Source organism: Equus asinus, chromosome 4, assembly GCF_041296235.1.
Source record: "Equus asinus isolate D_3611 breed Donkey chromosome 4, EquAss-T2T_v2, whole genome shotgun sequence".
NCBI lineage: Eukaryota > Metazoa > Chordata > Mammalia > Perissodactyla > Equidae > Equus > Equus asinus.
In genome coordinates this window covers 45,348,602-45,369,273 of record NC_091793.1, presented here as the reverse complement: position 1 = coordinate 45,369,273, position 20,672 = coordinate 45,348,602, and the positions used below count along the sequence as shown (strand labels likewise).

The following is a 20,672-nucleotide window of genomic DNA, read 5'->3' as shown; positions in this document are numbered from 1 at the left end:
TTAGGTGAAATTAATTCCTTAAAAATAAAAATTTGCTAAAAGTAACAAAAGAAGAAAGAAAAATATGAATAATCCTATTGCTATTTTACAAATTAAACCCAACATTAAAAACTTTTCCTCAAAGAAAAGTCCAAACCCAGAGGACTTCAGTGTTGAATTCCTCCTAATATTTAAGAAATAAATAATGCTAATCTTACACAAAGTCCTCAGGAGAAAAAAAAAGAAGAAATTTCCCACCTCTTTTTATGAGGCCTGTAGAACCTCAACACCAAAACCTGACAAGGCTATTGTTAGAAAGGAAATCATAGGCCAACAAATCTCATAAACATAGACATCAAAATTCTTAACAAAATAGTAGACGATCTAACCTGGAAATATATAAAAAGATAATACTTCTAACCAAGCACAATTTGTTCCAGCAATGCAAGGTTGGTTTAACATTCAAAATTCAATTAATGTAATTCACAATGTTAACAAAATAAAGGAGAAAAACATATGATCAACTCAATAGATGCAGAAAAAACATGTGATAAAGTTCAACACCCATTCAAGAAAGATATCTCAGCAAACGAGGGATTTGATAAGGAATATCTACAAAAAATCCACAACCAACATCATACTTAATGGTGAAACAGGAAACTCTTTCCCTGCTAGGTTAGAAACAAGGCAAGGATGTCTACTAACACCATTTCAACTCAGCATTGCACTAGAGGTCCAAGCCAGTGCTAAGGTACAGAAGAGAAATAAAAATATAAAGACTATAAAAGAAGACGGAGAATTATCATTATTCTCAGGTGACATGATTGTGTTTATAGAAAATTTTCAAAAGGTAAACTCATAATAAGCAAATTTAGCAAACTGGCTGGACACGAAGTCATTACCTAAAAAATTAATTGTATTTGCATATGCTAGCAACTAACAATTATAAAAAAATTAAAAATACTACTATTTACAATAGCACTGAAAACATAAATTACCTAGGAATAAATCTAAAGGAAGATGCGCAAAACCTCTACACTGAAATACACAAAACACTGCCGAGAAAAATTAAAGGCCATCCAATACATGGAGGTCCAAACTCCCGCACATAGATTAGAAATTCGATGCTGGTAAGATGTCAGTTCTAGCAGATTTTTTGATGCATGTGAAAATGGACAAGTTGATTCTAAAATCCATATGAAAATAGAAAAGAACTTAACCAAAACAATCTTGAAAAAGAGGTCTCAAGCCACCAGATGTCCCAACTTATTATAAAGGTGCAGTAACAAAGACTATGGCACTGGTCCAAAAATAGACAAGGAGACCAATGGTTGGGAATAAAGATGAAGACATAGATCCAGGGGCCGGCCCTGTGGCCAAGTGGTTAAGTTCGCACGCTCCGCTGCGGTGGCCCAGGCTTTCGCCAGTTTGGATCCTGTGCGCAGACCTAGCACCGCTCATCAGGCCATGTTGAGGCGACATCCCACACAGCAGAACTAGAGGCCCTACAACTAGAATATACAGCTGTGTACTGGGAGGCTTTGGGGAGAAGAAAAAGAAGATTGGCAACAGATGTTAGCTCAGGTGCCAATCTTTAAAAAAAAAAAAAAAAGATTCAAATATATATGATCTCCTAATTTATGAACAGTGGGTAAAGTATATTCTTTTTTTAAAAAAGATGCTCTATGCTTCAAAAATTAAAAATAAAAAAGGAACTTTGACTTCTCCTTAACATCATATACAAAAATTCCAGATGGACAGTTGATATAAAAGTAAAACGTAAAATAATAAAATTTATAGACGATAACATGAAAAAATCTTCATGACCTTGAGGTAGGCACAGATTTCTTAGTATGACACAAAATGCACCAACTATAAAAGAAAAACACTGATAAACTGTACTTTATAAGAATTAACAACTTATGTCATTGAAAGATACCACTAAGAGAATGAAAAGGCAGACCACAACCTGAGAGATGTTTGCAATACTTTCATCTGAGAAACATCTCCTATTCAGAATATAAAAACAACTCTTACAAATCAAGAAGGAAAAGACAAATAGCACAATCAAAAAGAAAAAACCAACAGGCAAAAACCTGAACAGGTAATTTACAAAAGAGGATATCCACAAGAATATTCAAAGCACCAATCTTTCTCAAATTCTCCCAAAAAATGGAAGAGGAGAGAACACTTCCAAACTCATTCTACAAGACCAGCTCTATCTTGATGTCAAAGCCAGATGAAGATACTACCAGAAAAGAAAACTATAGATCAATATTCCTTATTAATATTGATGTAAAAATCCTCAAGAAAATGCTAACAGAATTCAACAGTGCATTAAAGAATTATACACCATGACCAAGTGGGATTTATGCCTTGAATGCAAAGATGGTTCAATACATGAAAATCAGTCCATGTAAGATACCACATTAACAAAATAACCACATGATCATCCCAATTCACGCAGAAAAAGTGCTTGACAAAATTCAACACCCTTTCATGATGAAAACACTCAACAAAATAGGAACAGAAGAAAACTAACATTATAAGGCCTATGTGAAAAACCCACAGCAACATCATACTCAATGGTAAAAAACCAAAAGTTTTTCCTTTAAGGTCAGGAGCAAGATAAGGACGCACACTTTTGCCACTTGTATTCAACATAGTACAGAAAGTCGTAGCCAGAGCAATTAGACAAGAAGATTACACACACACAATTGTTAATAAATGAATTCAGCAAAGTTGCAGGATACAAAATCAACACATGAAAATCAGTTGCACCTCTCTGCACTAACAATGAACAATCCAAAAAAAATTAAGAAGACAATTTTACAGTCATGCTTTGCCTAACGACAGGGATATGTTCTGAGAAATGCGTCAGGCAATTTTGTCAACATGCGAATGTCATAGAGTGTACTTACACAAACCTAATGTTCTAGCCTACGACACACCTAGGCTATATGGTACTAATCTTATGGGACGGCCGTTGTATATGTGGTCTGTCGTCGACTGAAACGTTGTCATACAGTGCATGACTGTATTTATAACAGCATTAAAAAGAATAAAATACTTAGGAATAAACTTAATCAACGAAGCAAAAGACTTGTACACTGAAAACTACAAAACATTGTTGAGAGAATTAAAGACTTAAACCAATGGAAAGGCATCCTCTGTTCATGGATTGAAGACTTAATATTGTTAAGATGTCAATACTACTCAGAGACCTATAGATTCAATGCAATCTCTATAAAAAGTCAAACATTTTTTTACATAAATAGAAAAATCCATCCTAAAATTCATATGGAATCTCAAGAGACCCTGAATAGCCAAAACTATCTTTAAAAAGAACAACATCAGAACTGTCACATTTCTTGACTTCAAAACTTACTGCAAAGCAACAGTAATCAGAACAATGTTGTCCTGGCATAAAGGCAGAAATATAGGCAAATAGAACAGAGAGCCCAGGAATAAGCCCTCGCATATATGGTCAAACGATTTTTCACTAGGGTGTCAAGGCCACTCAATGGAGAAAGGACAGTCTTTTCAACAAATGATGCTGGGAAAACTGGAACTCCACATTACAAAAGAATGAATTTGGACCCTTGCTTTATACCATATACAAAAACAACTCAAAATGGGTCAAAAACCTCAACATAAGAGCTAAAAGCACAAAACTTTTGGAAGAAAATGTAGAGGAAAAGCTTCATGACATTGGATTTGGCAATGATTTCTTGAATATGACACCAAAAGCACAGTCAACAAAAGAAAAGACAGATAAATTGCACCACATCAAAAATAAAAACTTCTATGCATCAAAGGACACAATCGACAAAGTAAAAAACAACCCACAGAATGGAAGAAAATATTCGCAAATCATATATCTAACAAGGAATTAATAAGCAGAATATATAAAGAACTCCTACAATTCAACAACAAAAAAATGAACGATCCTATTAAAAAATGGGCAAAGGACATGAATAGATATTTCTCCACAGAAGATATACAAATGGTCAATAAGTACATGAAAAGATGGTCAACATCAAAATCATTAGGGAAATATAAATCAAAACCACAATGAGCTACTACTTCACATCCATTAGGATGGCTATTATAAAAAATCCAGGAAATAACAAGTATCAGCAAGGAAGTGGAGAAATTGGAACTCTTGTGCATTGCTGGTGAGAATGTAAAATGGTGCAGCTGCTATGGAAAATAGTATAGTAGTTCCTCAAAATATTAAACATAGACTTAGCATATGATCCAGCAATTCCACTTCTGGGTATATACCCAAAAGAATTGAAAGCAGGAACTCTAACAGATATTTGTACACTCGTGTTCATAGAAGCATTATTCACAACAGTCAAAAGGTGGAAATAACCCAAATGTCCATCAATGGATGAATGGATAAACAAAATGTGCTATACGCATACAACGTAATGTCATTCAGCCTTGAAAAGGAAGGAAATTCTGACATATGCTACCGCATGGATGAACCTTGAAGATATTATGCTAAGTGAAATAAGCCAGTCACAAAAGGACAAATTCTGTGTGATTCCACTTATACGAGATACTTAGTCCTACTGATAGAGGCAGAAAGTAGAATGGTGGTGCCAGGGGCTGGGGAAAGGGGGAATGAGAAGTTATTGTTTAACGAGCACAGAGTTTCTGTTTGGGAAGATGAAAAAAGTTCTGGAGATGGATGGTGGTGATGGCTGCACAAGGTGAATGTACTTAATGCCACTGAACTATATGCTTAAAATGGTAAATTCTATGTTATGCATGTTTTATAACAATAAAATAAAACTAAAAAAAAAGATGCTCAGAGATGCTTAAGAAATAGTCATTAAATTGATACATAAATTGTGGTATACTTGCATACAATGGAATACTATATAGTAATGAAAAAGAACTACTGCTACAAACAACATGGATGAATCCCACAGACACTATGTTGAGTGAAAAAACTACATACAAAAGAATAGAGAATCTCTAATTTCATTTGTATGAAGTTTCAAAAGCAGGCAAAATCGAACTATAGTGATAAAAGTCAGGACAGTAGTTATTGACAGGGATGAGACATGAGGGAGCCTCCTGGCGTGCTAGAGATGTTCTAGGTCTTTTCTGGGTGGTGGTTACACAGGTGGATACAACATGGCAAAAAAAATTTCATCAAAGTCTTCACAAAAGATTTGTGTACTTTATGTTCAATTTATCTCAATTTTATAAAATGAAGGAAAATAGTAATGATAGAAGGACAATGCAGGAAGGGACTCTAGAAGGAAGCTGGTCAACATGTCTAACAAACGCTTTTGGGGATTATGGAGCGAGTGGTGCTTGGCCCATATTTTGAGAAGATTGAACTAAGGAGACACAATTTACCAACCAAGGGAGAAAGACACTTCTGCCCCTGTTGGGATGACATTTAAATAAGCCGCCCCCACTTTTGTAATACTTAAGGGGCAAATACAAATCCCAAGTAGTCTTCTGCTCTAAATACAAGGTACGCAGAAGCCCCAGTCTCATAACACAGGGAAAGGTATAAACACTGCAATTTATATCGTTCTATAAACTCCAACTGTCTAGTCCAAAATCCAAGAGAAACTTTTACTTTCCAATAGCAAAGACATTTGTGAAGCTACAATCCCATGACACATCAACTTTAAACCCACATCTACAGTGACACAGAAGACTGCCTTTCCCATTCAGGGTCAAACTGGAACATCACTGTAATGGGGTCTTTGGGAACTCAGACAACATGAATCTGTGAACAGCAAGTTTTTGCCGTGACCTCGGTTTCCACATCCCCCTGTCTGGATTACACTCCCCATTGCAGAAAACTACAGGGAGGGCCTGGGGTACTTCATAAATGGCTTGAGTCTCTTGTTCCAGGGGACTTGCCCAGCCTAGCATTCTAGAAGCACCATGCCTCCCATCAGGACACTGGCCGCGTCTAGGACATTGTGGAAGAATGAGTTTCAAGCACTTACTTTCATCATTAGAGACATTCCCCAGAGAGGTGTGGCTGGAATAACGTTTGTTTTCACTTTCGTTGAGACATCTTTCAATCCAGCTCTCTAAAAGAAAGAAAGAAAGAAAATCACGGAATTGCAGAATTGCCGTGGGCGTTTGTGAAGAGACAGGAACATCAGGAACGCAATAGATTTAAATGCCCGTCAACTCTCCCCTGAGATCTGCCCCAACCTGGAGCTGGATGTTCCGTGAAGCTCCACACGCACCATGGCTGAGAAGACTCGGCTGAGTAGTTTGCAGGCAAAATGGTAGTTAAGCCCCACTTGAGTATCTCTTCGTCAAATTCTACTATTTTGGAGTATTCATAACCCAATAGTATACAACTGAGGATCATCTTCCTTTGCAAAGAAGGTATGTTCCAGAGTAGTTTGAAGAACAAAATCTGGTCAGCTGAATCACTGATGGTGGTCTGCGGACTTGTAAACTAGCAGCAGAACCTCTCCTTCGGTTGGAAACAAAAAGAAAAGCAGATAATCCCGAGGGCTCTGGCTGAAGCGGAGAAGGAGGGCAAGGAAACTTGCAACTCCCCTCCCTTTGCCCAGTGACCCCTGAACGGGCTCTTCCAAGACAGACCGAAAGACACTGCAGGAGGAGGTCTCAAAAGCTCTATAATAGCCATGTAGTACTTTTAAAATGCAAAAAACTATGACTTTTTAATCCAATTCCGAAGGCTACAAATGTACTCTGCACAATGTAGCATAATGCTTATTCCGCGGTCTAGACCATTCACTATTCATTCATTCACCGTCAGCTAAGTACAGTCAGCTCTGCTAGGATGCTTGTTTTGAAAATACGAATACGTTCCAATGCAAATCACATATTAGGGAACACTTAGAGCATAGTGCAAGCTTCGTGTTTGCTTATGCTTGATTTCTTCCTTAAAAATTATTAAGTGAACGCAGAAAACCCCACGTAGCTGAACTATTCCCACAGGAACAGGCAAAATGCACGCGTGCTCACACCTCCGACGTCTACTAGCTACTTCAGTTCATCGTGTGTGTTATGAGTCACACCTGCCCAGATAACCCAACTTCTAGCTCTTCACAATAACTCACAAGCTGCAGCCCTTCCAAAGCCCACTTCCAGAAGCAGACTTCAGGTCTTCTCCAAGGTGAAGGGCCATGTTTACTGTATTTGTGTCTCTCTTAACCATTTAACGTGTGCAGAACTGTGCTATCATTTTTATCAGGTTCCAATCTTTTGTGTGTGTGTGTGTCACTGACAAAGTTTTTGAGTGTCGTATCCCTAGCTGATTTTTCCAGTTAACTCTGTGGTTTTTATTGTGCAATTCTGCAGAACAGTGGTGATTTTCAAGACTGCATATGCGGTGTCATAGCAGAACTAACTACACCTGTGGCTGTGTGCTTCTCAACACTGCAGTGTCCTGTTGCCGTCTTTATAACATGGGACTAGTATTTATTTATTTATTTATTTATTTTTTAAAGATTGGCACCTGAGCTAACATCTGTTGCCAATCTTTCATTTTTTTTCCTTCTTCTTCTTCTTCTCTCCAAAGCCCCTCCCCCCCACCCCACCCAGTTGTATATTCTAGTTGTGAGTGCCTCTGGTTGTGCCATGTGGAACACCACCTCAGCATGGCCTGATGGGCGGTGCCATGTCCATGCCCAGGAGCCGAACTGGCGAAACCCTGGGCCGCCCAAGCAGAGCACATGAACTTAACCACTTGGCCACAGGACCGGCCCCTAGACTAGCATTTATTGAACATCTAGTTTGACATCTATTTAAACATGCCCTTTACATATGTTATGTCAGTGAATTCTGACAACTCTAGGAAGTAAAGATTTTAATTTCTATTTTTCCTAGAAAGCAATGATGCTTAGAGATTAAGTAAAGTCACTCCTTGTTATACAAAGAGCCGAGGGAAAGATTGTGAGTTGACACGTTAGGTAGCATATTGTAAGAAGAAGCCACACTGAGGAGGATGCTATGTAGAGACGGGGGAGGCAAACGCAAACAGCAGGGAGAAACGTTGAGTTTGTGTCTCGTATTTTATGTTCCAACAAACTGCTCTTTTAAAAGCAGCTTCCAAAATTGCAAATAAGTAGGGGGAAATATCCAAGGGGAGGAACAGGAGCCAGCTTGTTAAGAGGATATGGAAATCTGGTACTTCTGGGGAAACACTGAGCAGCAGAGAAATCCAAAACATTAAAACGCTACCCCTACCAGCTACCAAAGGCATAATGTAGAAACAAATGGCTTGTAATGTTTTCAAGGCTGCGATGGCACAAGGTGGGTGTTCGTCATCACATCATATCCAAACACATCTGGATACGCATCTCCAGAATTCTCTTTAGGACTCTCCAGAATGTCTCCACTCAGATCTTCTAATCGCTTCGAGTCCTGGCACATTTTCCCTGGCAACAGCCATGGCTGGTTTTGGATGGCATCTACTGAAATTTGCAGCCCCTTCCTCCGCCAAATCATGCCTCCAAAAGCCACTCCTATGTTCCGGGCCAGGCCCTGGTCTTCCTACGTAGGTATTTACATGCAGTTACTCTCACATGCGTGTGGGCGCACACTCACGCATATACCCACCCCCCTTCAGCAGAAACGGGGAACTAAGAGAAACACTCTTCCTCTCACCCATTTGCCTGTGCCAGCATCAGGCCTGTTAAATCTGGAGTTCTTGGAAGGGCCCATTCTTGCAGGTGAGAATTCCCAGTGATTGGTGGGGCACTCTCTGAAGAACTCATGGCAACATTCCAGACAGAAGCCAGCTCTAAACATTAGGTGGGCCCAAAGAGAGCAACACTCGCCCACACGAGTCCAAAGCAAGTAAGAGCTTTCCTGGCGGCTGTGCCTCTCCTCCATACTGCCCAACCCCAACACTGGAGAGAGATGAAAGTAAGGTTACAAGAAGGGAGAGAGGGCTGGGAGTGACACGAAGAAATCTCACCAAATAACCCTTTCCCCCACCCATTGCACCTGCTCCGGTCTCTCTGACCCCATGGCCCATGCCTATAGCCACTCTGCTACCCAGCTCTGCTCCCTGGGGCAACACAGAGTAAGTGTGGTCTCTCTTGCACATGACAGATGTAAGAAGACAGCCATCATTTCTCCATTTTTCTGGTCAAAGTACCCCACCTGTTTCAGCTCTTTCTTGGAAGAAACTGTTCCCACTTCTTTGTCACCCAGTTCACTTGTTTCTGGCTGTCTTCCAGTTAACCAAGGTCCATTGGAACCTGTGGCACCTAGGATGAACTCGGAGGGTCCACACAGTGGTCTGAGCAGTGCCAAGTATGGCAGAACCATCACCTCTGTAGTTCTGGACACTCAGAGCCTTCAAGGGCTTGCATTCCAGACTGCAGGGATGCGACACCTGGAATATCCAAGCAGGCCACGGGCCTTGGATCCACAGGTGTCCTTTGACCTTTGTCTTCCTCCCTAGTGAGGCCCTCTACAGGGACATCTGGAACTCGCGTCTGATAAGTCAGCTTGCTCCATATGATCGGAAGGCCTCTATTTAGGTCACCAGAAGTAAGCTTTATATTCTTTAAAACTATTAACAACAGATTTGGGTGTTGCAAAGATCTAGAATTACTGGACCAGAATGACAGGTATATTGAATTTTATAAAGCACTGTGTTCATCTAACTTATTTATTTGTAGATTATGTGATTTAATAATAATAAAGGCCACCAAATACTGAGCCTTTATGGGCCACTCATTGTGCAATGCGTTACGTACGCCATCATACTTAATCTTCATAACAACCCTATGAGGTGGATGCTGTTAATATGCACATTTTAGAGATGAGAAAACTAAGACTCAGAAAGATTAGGTGACTTGTCCAAAGTCACGCAGCTAGTAAGAGGCAGGACCAGCATTGAAACACGAGTCATACCACAATGCTCTCTCCAAGTGTGAACTGAGCTCTCCTCTGACGTCCCACATAGTCTCCAGGACATGGTGCCAATATTGCAGCACTGATCACAGTCTGCTTTGCATTAGAACTTTTGCTAAAACTCTACTCACATATTACAAATTTTACTAAATTCATTTACTTATTTCTTTGCCAGCCTTTGTTATTCATAACAGGCTCTTCAGTTTAGAACTTAAACATCTTAAGAATGGAGTCTGCTTTATTCTATTTCTTTTTTTGAAGAAGATTAGCCCGGAGCTAACATCTGCCACCAATCCTCCTCTTTTTGCTGAGGAATATTGGCCCTGAGCTAACATCTGTGCCAATCTTCATCTATTTTGTATGTGGGACACCTGCCACAGCATGGCTTGATAAGCAGTGCATAGGTCCGCACCCAGGATCCAATCCGGCAAACCCCTGGCCGCCAAAGGGGAGGGAGAGAAATTTTGTTCTATTTTGCTCCATATTTTGTTCTATTCCTTTTGACTCTCTTATTGCCTGGTATAAAGTTTTTCCTGTAGTCTGGCCTCAATAAATGGTACATTATTGACATATGCGATATCAAAGAATGCACAGCATATAGACAGACACATCCACATATCTATAGAACTTACTAATCATTTTCTTTTTTACCACATAAGGCATAAAAAAGTATACATGCAAGGCGATTTGCCAAATAAAGTAAAATTCAACCAACATTTGTTTTGTGACTTCTAGATAGAAGAAGCTGTAATAAAGAGAAGCTTCTAGACTTGAATAAGGCTGACTTCTGTCCTCTAGCTGTCATCTAGAAAGTGAGGCAGACACTACTCCCCAAACTCATAAGTGCGGGAACCCTGTCATTTTTCTTTACCACCTTGCTCCCAGCAGCTGGCACTCTGCCCCACAGATGTTGCACAATAAATATGTGTTGTTAAATGCATTACTTTTTTTGAAAAACAACATTAAATTCCTACTGTGCACCAGCTACCATGCAAAGTATTTTCACATATATGGTTTAAACTAAACCTCAGAACAATATTACGGGGTATGTTTTCATATCTCTTTTTATAGATATGAAAACTGAGGCTTGAAGCAAAATTCTAATACAAAGCAGACTATGATCAATGCTGTAATATTGGCACTGTGTTTTGGGACATAGGAGGAAAGCTCAGTTCACACTTGAATAACTTCCTGCTCCCAACTGCCTTATTCTTGATCCATAAAACTCATCTGACCTTTCAGCGAGGACCAAGCTTGCTCTAAGTGCCCAAAAGGATTTAGCAAGGGCTGTGAGTGTAGGCTCCTGGGCTGCAAAGCATCACTTCACCCGACTCATCTGAGATCATGGGCAGGAAGGAGGATGCTAATAACGCCTTGTGGATTTTCACTTTATGAGGAGTTTAACTCACACTCCTTAGAGGCAGCTCTTCATGCCTCCCTGCTTTGGATTGGGTTTCTAGAAGGCTTGCTTCCCTTTGCAGCAGCAAAGAACAACCAGGAAGTAGCTGCATCCAGGACATGGCACATCCAAGGCAGTCAAGGCTCAGAGCAGGGCTTCCTGAACGTGTCTTGGTCTGGTAGGAGGAGCCAACTAAGGTGGTTATCCAAAATCAGGTAATCCTTGACGTTTACAGAGCACATTGACAAGGAGAACCTGACCTGACCTTCACAGTCCGCCCCACGATACAGAAATTCATCCCACTTTACAGATAAGGAAACTGGGCTTTAGAACATGGTGGTAGCTCTTTTTGGCAGTGGTTTGGCCAAGGTCACACAGTTAGAAGGATTAAAGTCAGAATTCAAACGCAGATCTTTAATCTCCAAACCCTATGCTTATTCTTCTTGCTTCATCGTACTGAGCACAGACCAGTTGTTCTATCTCAGATTATCCATCCATTCATTTGTTTTGCAAACAATCTTCAAGTGCCTCCAATGTAAAGTTCTAACAGAAGAGATAGACAAATACTATTTAATAGGAAGCCAATATATTACAGCAAGATAGCTCTAATGGGCCAGGGTCTCAGGACCTGAAAAATATCTTGCTTGTGTATGTATCCTTTTTTTTTCTTATTTTCCCCACCTTAAAAATGTAAGTTCTAACAACCTTGTCTATCTTGTTTGATGCTTGGTCCTCAAGAGCCTGGACAGTGTCAAGCACATAGCTGGTGGTGACAGCTGTGATGGAGTAAAGTAGCTTGAAGGAACAGAGAATGGCGGGCGGGGGATCCTCCCCCAGGAAGGCCTCTGAGAAGAAACAGCACCTGAGCAGAGACTGAGTGCAGTGAGGGAGCAACGCCTTCGAAGGATCCGAGATTGGGGACCACAAAGGCAAAGGCCCTGAGGTGGTATCATGGGTGACCTAGCTAAGGAAGGGCAAGAAGGCCCGGCGGCTGATGTGGAGTGACCGAGGGAGAGACGGTACAAGATGAAAGAGAAGCCAGAGAGAGGCCAGAAGGAGGTGGGGTCTGGAGTTAGAACAACTAGATTTCAAATCCCAGCCCTATCACTTACAAGCGATGTACCATCGGGATGGTGCCTGAACTTTCCTAAAGCCGCTCCTCCCATGTTCTCCAAAGATTAACTGAAACGATACATGTGAAGTGCTTAGCATGCTTGGCCTTGGGGGCCACGGAAAGATGAGGAGAGCATGGTCTCCATCCACCAGGAGCTCCCAGCCGAGGGACAGGGACAGACAGTAACGGCCATGCCCAGCATTTAGTGAGTGTCCGCCAGTGTCAGTCCCTCTGCTTCGCATGTCTCATCCTTACTCCTCACAGTGACTGGGAAAAAGAGACTTTAGCAACTCTGATTGTGAAGAGGAAACGGAGTCTTAGAGGAGCCAGGTAAAGTCACCTGAGCTGGGGCAGGGCTGTCTGCCCCAAAAGCTGGTTTGCTCTCACTGTGGCACACTGCCTCCCTAATTCAGCAGGTAGCCAGGAGTACCTTTGTTATTATAACACGGTGCTGGGCGGCACAGAGAAGGGAGCTCCCAGCTGGGCCTGGTTGTTTCACACAGCGGGTGGCATTTCCTTAAAGGACCAGTGGCCGGTCCTTTAAAGGATTCGGCATCTGCCAGACCAAGGAGGAAAGCAGGGCATTTCGGGCAAGAGGGCCGTGGTCAGGAACAAAGGAACAAAGTGGGTTCTGGGAAAGGTGAAGAGTTCACTGACCCATGCCCACAGAGTGGTGGGAGATGGGCTGGAGAGCCAGTGGGAGCAGGTTGCCAAGGCCTAGCCCACCGGGCCGAGCTGCCAGCAGGCAGCTGGGAACCACCTGTGATTCAGAAGCAGTGGGGGAGGACCACCATGAGCTCTGTTCCTAAGGATCTGGGTGAGAACAGGGCATTCCTGACTGATGCAATACCTGAAGGAAATGCCACCTGACTTAGAAAGTGTCACCAGGTTTTAATGGAAGGCGTTATTCAAACTCTTTATCTCAACAGTCGAGTGCTGGGGCCTATTTTAGGAACTCAGAGCTTTAGAAACGCTACACAATGAGTTGACATGCCACACTCACAGCTACCAAGAGAGGACCAGGCCCCAGGTCCCTTGGAAGGTGCCAGAGAACACCGCATCCCCCCCTCCCCTGGGCCCTGTCATTACCAGTGGAATCAGGCCCACGTGGTCTGCTCCCGTCGCCCCCGGCACCAGGCTGTGCTTTCCTCCTGATCATTCCCTCTCGGCCTCTTTTTCTCTCTCCCCTGGACTCCCACGGTGGTGACACACAGGATCGTGTGGAAAGTCTGGGCCCCAGGAGGCTGCAGCTGTGGCCTCCCTGGGATGGCAGGGTGCCCTCAGGTCAGTGGGTTGCCATGGCGACGCCACTGGCCCTGCCCCAAAGTCCACTGGGTTCTAGGAAGGGGCCCCTGTCCTGTCTCCAAGGGGCATCTGCATCCTGCCCCTGCTTTTATTCCTTCCCTCGCTCACCAAATATTGATTTAGCGCCGACTGTTTGCCAGGCTCTGAGGACCTAGTGATGAACATGGCAGGCCAGCTCCCTGCTCTCAGGGAGCTTATAGTCTGTGGTGGAGACAGACAAAACCAAATAAACAGAGCGCAAGGCGTGTTAAGAAGAAAATGAAGCCACGGAATGGGATAGAGATGGGGTGCTGTCTTAGGTAGCAGGAAGCTGAAGGCCTCTCGGAGGAGGTGATGTTGGGGCACGTGCAAAGGCCTGAGGTAGGAGTGGGCCTGGAGTGTGTGAGGCAGCACCAGGAAACCTGTGTGGTGGAGGAGGGGAGGAAAGGGGAGAGCAGTGGGAAATGAGGTCAGAAAGTCAGGAAGGGCCCAATGTTTATAGGGACTTCACATTTATTCCAAGTGTGCTCGGAAGCTATTGGAGAGCACTACCCAGGTGACAGGAACTGCACTGGCTCAGAAAGGGTAGCCTACTAGGGGAGTTACACTCATTCGCCCCACTATTTGTTTATCAACTATTTATGGAGAACTATGTGCGAGGCACTGAGCCATACAGTAGGGACGTCGCAGTGAACCAGACAGATACAGCTTCTGTCTTCATGGAAGGTTAGAGTTTAGTGCAGGAGTCAGCTATTAAATAATCACACAATAGAGAGGTAATTACCAAGAAAGGCACAGGAGAGAAAAAAACGAGGTCTGACCTAATTTGTGAGAGCCAGGGAAGCTTCTCAGAAGAAATTGCATTAAATGGACAGCTAAAAAGTGAGAAGGCATAATGTTACTACCCCAGGTAAAGAGGGAGGGAGAAGTGTTCCTGACAGAAGGAACAGTATGTGCAAAGGCCCTGAGGCTGAGAGAAGACAAAAGCATTGAAGAAATTGACATGCACCCTGAGTGTGAATGCTCACATTCATTCAGGTACTAATTCAACATGTGTTTATTGAGACTCTCCTGTTTACAGAGACTAGGACTCTAGAAGATGCTGTGGGGCATGCCTCTGCACTCAGGGCTGTGTTAAGGAGTCTGGGTTTTATCCTGTCGGTGATTGGGAACCTTTGAGAGTGTTTTAGCAGGATGTGGCATAAGCAAAGCAGTTCTGGGGGCAGCTCCCTCTGGGGCTGCTGAACACAATCTTAGAGGAAAGAGAAAGGGAAACAAGAGGCCTTGTAGTGGAGTGACCATATGACTTATCCAAACCTAGACACTTTTGAGATTGAAGAACAGCATTGATAATAATTTTGTCAGGACTACCCATGTAAACCAGGATTCCCAGGAGAATAGGACGTAATGGTCCTCCTCGGTAGGAGGCCACCGCAATAATCTAAGTCTTGGATGCTTGAGCTAGAACAGATGCAGTGAGAGGAGAAAAGACAAGAACTCTATCCTCTTTCTAGCTAACTGTCTTCACTCATCTAGCCAATCCATGTGGCCAGTGTCCCCATGTCTCTTCCTCATCAGCTGGGGTCTCATCACAGCATGATGCAGGTGAGTCCAAGGTGACACTAATGATATCTGGATTGTGGCCTCTCAATGCAAGCACCATCATTTTCATCAACATCATTATCACAGCAATGACTTGCCCTAGGTCACACAGCCAGTAAGCAGCTGAGCCAGCATTTGAATCTGACTCGAACCGAGCATTAACTTATACCCATAACTATATATTCCTTGCAGTCTGATTGTGAGTACTAAGTTATGTCTAACAGAATATGAGACACACAATATGTGCTCCATAATGTCACTGCCCTTTCTCAATTTAAGAAAACACAATATATAAAACTCTAAAGTGGGTAAAGAGATTAAGTAAGGTATCATTATTTACAATATACAAGGATTAATGAGGAAACCCCAAGGGTGCACCAATGTGGTTAGTTCACAGATCATCAACTCATCAAGGATCCCTGGAGACTAGAGAAAATTAAAGCTAGGTACTCGGTGCCATCTCCTGTCGAAGACAGATTCACTGTAAAAGCACATCTCCACTCTGAAAACATGCCAGGGAATGCAAGAGTTAATGTACACAATCGCACAGCCAGGTTGTAAAGATGTCATTCCCCCTCTACTTTGGGGTGGCGCATAACTATCACACCCAATGTCAGCAGTCTTTTTCTTTGTTCTATTTCTATTATGATGATATTATTAAAACATGTAAGAATCTGAAAAAGGTTACCAGAGCCAAGGCTAATCACTGTGCACAGCATCTGATACTATTTGATTCTTGATCATCACCTTTTTTTTCCCCCACTTCTTCCTCACTTCTTCTCACCCCCTCTCTTAGGGGATGTGATTCCCCCCCAAACCTTAGGAGTCAGGCACTCCTGGCTGCAGGACCCAAACAGTCTTAAAACTAGCCTGAACTTTCGAGATAAATCTCCAAAACTTCCTTCGCTGAGGCAAAATGCTTTTTGCTTTCTGGTGTTAATCTATCATAGAAATCATATTTTTAAATGTTGGAAAGAGAAACACATTCACCCACAATCCCACCCTTTAACTCGTGAATTACGTGTCCTTTCTCCATGTTGCTTCGCCTCACGTCCACATGTGCGTATATGTAAACTGAACCCCAATGAATATATGATTTCTATTCCTCTTCCTCTTAACATTCTATCACGCAGATTTGTCCTCTGTTGCCACAGTCTTCATATTCATCATTGTTTAACAGATGCCCACTGTTCATGGAGCTAGTGTTCCTATTTTTTGTCATGTTTTAAAGACCAATTTGGTGCATATCATCTTTTCTCTCTTTGGAATCATGTCCTGAGGATCACCTAGAGAAGGAAGGCTAAGCATGTGACTTAGTAACTTAGCTACAAATGAATGGACTGAATTCCAGCCTTAGTACTCACTTGTTGAATGACTCTGGGCAAAGCCTCTAAACCTCAGTGTCCCCTTGAGTAAAAGGTGGATAATAACCTGCCTACCTCACCCTAGTGGTGAGATTTCAGTGAACAAATGCACGGAAGGCTCTTAGCATAGTGCCCAGCACAGAGCATGTTCTAGATACGTGGAGCCACTATGATTCCCAGGCACTTGTTTGTGACACAGCACTTTTTTGGTTTGTTTTAATGACAACGGACTGTGGTGCTCAACTGCCAGGTTCAGGTCTGACTTCCTCGCTGCATGACCTTGGGTGAACGGCTCAACCTTCTTGAGTCTCAGCTTTTTGCCTGCAACATGGAGGTGGTAATAACAGCGCCTCAGGGAGTCTGTATGAGAATTAAGTGAATGAGGCACATAAAGTGCCACATGGTAAGCACTGTACGTCTTAGCTATTATAATTTTTATATCACGCCCGCCCCCAAGGCTTTCCACTTTAGTCCCTTTCTGCCATCACTCTTTCTGTTTGATTCTTAGATCTGCTTGGTGCAGTGAAAAGAACATGACCTTGCAAGCCAGGAGGACACTAATTCCAGTCCTCCCCTTACAAGTGACTAAGTAAACTCTGCAACCCTAGGCAATTACTTAAGCTCATGGGTCTCAATTTCCTTCCTATATATAAAAAAAATCTACCCCATGAGGTTATTACGAGGATTAGGAGAAATAACATAAGCTCCTTAAGACCTGACTATACTTTACTCACCCACTACTTCCTGGACTGAGGACAGTGCTTGGCACAGAACAGCAGAGCAATGAGGAGACGGAGAAAAAAGAATGGAGAGGAGAGAGGGAATGAAATGAAAGAATGAAGCACCAACACCATGGCTGGCACCTCGTAGGGGCTTGAAAGAGTGTCAGTTCATCTGTAGTTAATTTTTCAGGTACTTGTTCACATGGAGCCTTAAGCCAGGCTTCCTAGAAAGCAAGCAAAGAGATGCAGCATTCTTCAGAAAATGAATGATGGATTGATTTATATCTTAAGTAAATATTTATTGAGCACTGACTCGTGCAAGACACTCTAGTACATGCTTTGCACTGTGCTAAACACGTAATAATGACACAGGTGGCAATCGTGAGAAACAAAGGAAGAGGCATCAAGTAAACACATAAAATGAGGATGGAAAGCGTATGTGCACTCTAGACCCCGTGGGTAAGTGCACCAGGAGGCAAAGTTAGAGTCAGGACTCTACGTGGGAGGGAAACCAACAGCCCCTTCCTGACGACACTCTGTTTTTAATCGGTATGCAAGTGGCCTGGCTGAAGGAAAGCAGGACCAGCTTTGGTGCCATAACAAACCTCAGTTCAGACATTCTCTCGCTACGCGAACCCATGCATGGATGGAATCCCACTGAGCAGCAGTGTCACCAAGTATAAAATGGGAGTGATCCCATCTAACTCACAGGTTTATGAGGTCATGTATTGAAAAGACTGGACATAGTGGAATTCTTGTATAAAACTTTGTTTTCTTCCCCCATGTGGCCCTGGTGTGTGGGGTGGAGGAGGGGCAGAAGACAGGTCTGGGAAGCTCCTAGGGGAACACAGGAGAAGAAGGAGGCACTCGAAGCATCTTCTATTTATTGAGCTTTTACAACGTGCCAAGGCCCTGTGCTGATCCCTTCCCTGCATGACTTCATTTAATCCTCACAATACCCTATAAAGTGGGTACTATGCATGGTGCCACTTTACTGACAAGCAAGTTGAGGCTCAGAGAGGTTACATAACTTGCTGAGTTCACATATCCAGCCCGTGGCAAAGCCAATTCTCACCAAGCCTGAGGGCTTCCAGAGCCGCAGCTCTTAACGACTGCATCAATGATTGCAATAGCCCGCTATTAATGATCGTATCGCTGGATTGCAAACTGGAACATGCTATGCAAGTGGAAAGTGCTGTTATTTTAACACCGAGGGTTTTTTTTTCTTTTGTTTTTTTTTTGAGAAAGATTAGCCCTGAGCCAACATCTGCCACCAATCCTCCTCTTTTCGCTGAGGAAGACTGGCCCTGAGCTAACATCTGTGCCCATCTTCCTCTACTTTATATGTGGGACGCCTGCCACAGCATGGCTTGCAAGCAGCGCCATGTCTGCACCCAGGACCCGAACCGGCGAACCCCGGGCCACTGAGGCGGAACGTGCGCATTTAACTGCTGCACCACTGGGCGGGCCCCAACCCTGAGGTTTTTATGTAGACAATACTATAAGGAAAATCATGTCTGTAAGTAAATAGATATGAAGGCCTTGAGGATGTGTGTAAGATGTCAAATTTACCAAAGCAACTGGCAAGCGGGGGATACCAAGCCAGCGGCAGGGCCAGGTTGAATTTAGAAGCTCTGAGAATGATTTGGGATGGAAGGCACACACTGCACGAAGGTGCTCTTGCGGGAAGGAGCGCTTGTGGGCGTCCTCAGTCAGCAGCTGCTGCCAATGTCATATCAAGGTGCCTGTGGCAGCCAGACGCCCACTGACACCCGTGGCAGTGCTCCAGAGCACTGCAGTGTGAGCTGCTGTCTCCCACAGGATAGGGATGACTTGACCTCCTGAACTTCTTTCTGTAGCAGAGGAGGTGAGCTAGAATGGATATTCTAGACCTTAGGGTCTTCCTTCTAGCTCCAGGTTTTAGGAGGCAAGGAGGCAGCCTGGCTTCGAAATCAGAATAATCTGTGTTCAAATCCTGGTTTGACACTAGCCATTTGGCCTGGACATGTTACCTAGGCTCTCTGAATCTCAGTTTCTTCATCTGTAAAATGGGAACAATAATACCATAGGTTCAGTATGAGAGTTAAATGAAGTAACAGGCATAAGCATTTAGCACAGTGCCTGGAAAAGATTATAAATTTTATTAATCCACTAGGCAATTTCAGAAAGGGAGTCACTTTATTAAAAAAGTAACTAAAATTTTTGAAAATAAGTCAGCCTGCTGTCAAGGAACGATTTCAGGGTAGTTTCCTCCTTCTCTCCCTTCCTCCATCTGTTTCTCCCTCCCTCCCTCCTTCCCTTCTCCTCTTCCCAATTCCTTCATTTTTTCCTTCTCAAAAGTGATCTATGTATCAACACACAACTTTGGTGCTTTCATTTCTTTTTTTTTTTTTCAGTATCTCTCAATACCAGGAAAAACTCTGAACAAACCACAGACCCTTAGGGAATCCTTTTCTTAGGTCCCTCACCTCTTGGATCCCTCTGGAGCCCTCTACCCTGCACTCTTTTCTGGCTGTGCTCTGGGCTCATCCAGCCTCTGTGCGGCTCGCGCCTGCTGCATGCGAGGCCAAGTCTGGGCGGGCGGCTGTCCCCGCGCCTCCTCGGCTGTGCCCAGTGAGGGAGCCGAGACGGAGAATGCCCTGCAGCCTGGGCACCCTGAGGAAACCCCAACGAAGCAGCGAAATAATTCATTCTTCTAATCACAGCAAAGTTTTCAAACTTTCAAACGGCGTCTTGATTAGAAGAAAAGCTGTTTTTTTTTTTCAAAAAGCCTGGCATTTCTGAAAAGGTCCCCTACCCAAACCACAGCAACCTCAAAAACTCTGCCCACTGAGTTGAAAATAAAAGTTCATGGAGACCAAAGGCCATCTCACAACAACCTCTCAATGCTTTAGAAAGCTGCTTTCCAATGCTTCAAAGTTTTCACGATTTATCTGAGGGCCTCAGGCCCTCTTCCTCATAAACTCGCAGGGTTTTCTCAGCCAGTATTCTTTCTTTCCTATGATGTCAAATAATGCTTTATGGAGAAGCTGTTTTGCTTTTGAAAAAAAGGAGTCATCAAGGAAAAGAAATAAAACTCTTAGAAATGAAAATTTTAGCCTTTTTAGTAATCATATAAGGATGACACAAAATTAGTTGATTTTCTCTTCGGTGGAGCAAAGAATTTGTAGAGGCAACCTAATTCTTCTCTCACTCGACATTTATTAGCAGCAGCGGAACTGAACACCACCAAGAAAACGTGGCAAAATATTTAAAGGAATCAATCGATTCCATCACAAATAGATCTGAGTTTATGCCATGGGCCCAATTCTGGA

At 43.0% G+C, this 20,672-nt stretch overlaps 1 protein-coding gene across 2 annotated transcripts in view; it reads right to left on the bottom strand.

The window, feature by feature from the left end:
* The window catches only part of RFX4 (regulatory factor X4), a 160,752-nt gene that overhangs the window by 129,299 nt on the left and 10,781 nt on the right, over window positions 1–20,672 (bottom strand). For both annotated transcript variants that reach the window (XM_014865835.3, XM_070507197.1), the window contains exon 2: window positions 5,967–6,053. In XM_014865835.3, coding sequence (XP_014721321.1) covers window positions 5,967–6,053 — 87 coding nt within the window. The remainder of the gene's footprint in view (window positions 1–5,966; window positions 6,054–20,672) is intronic.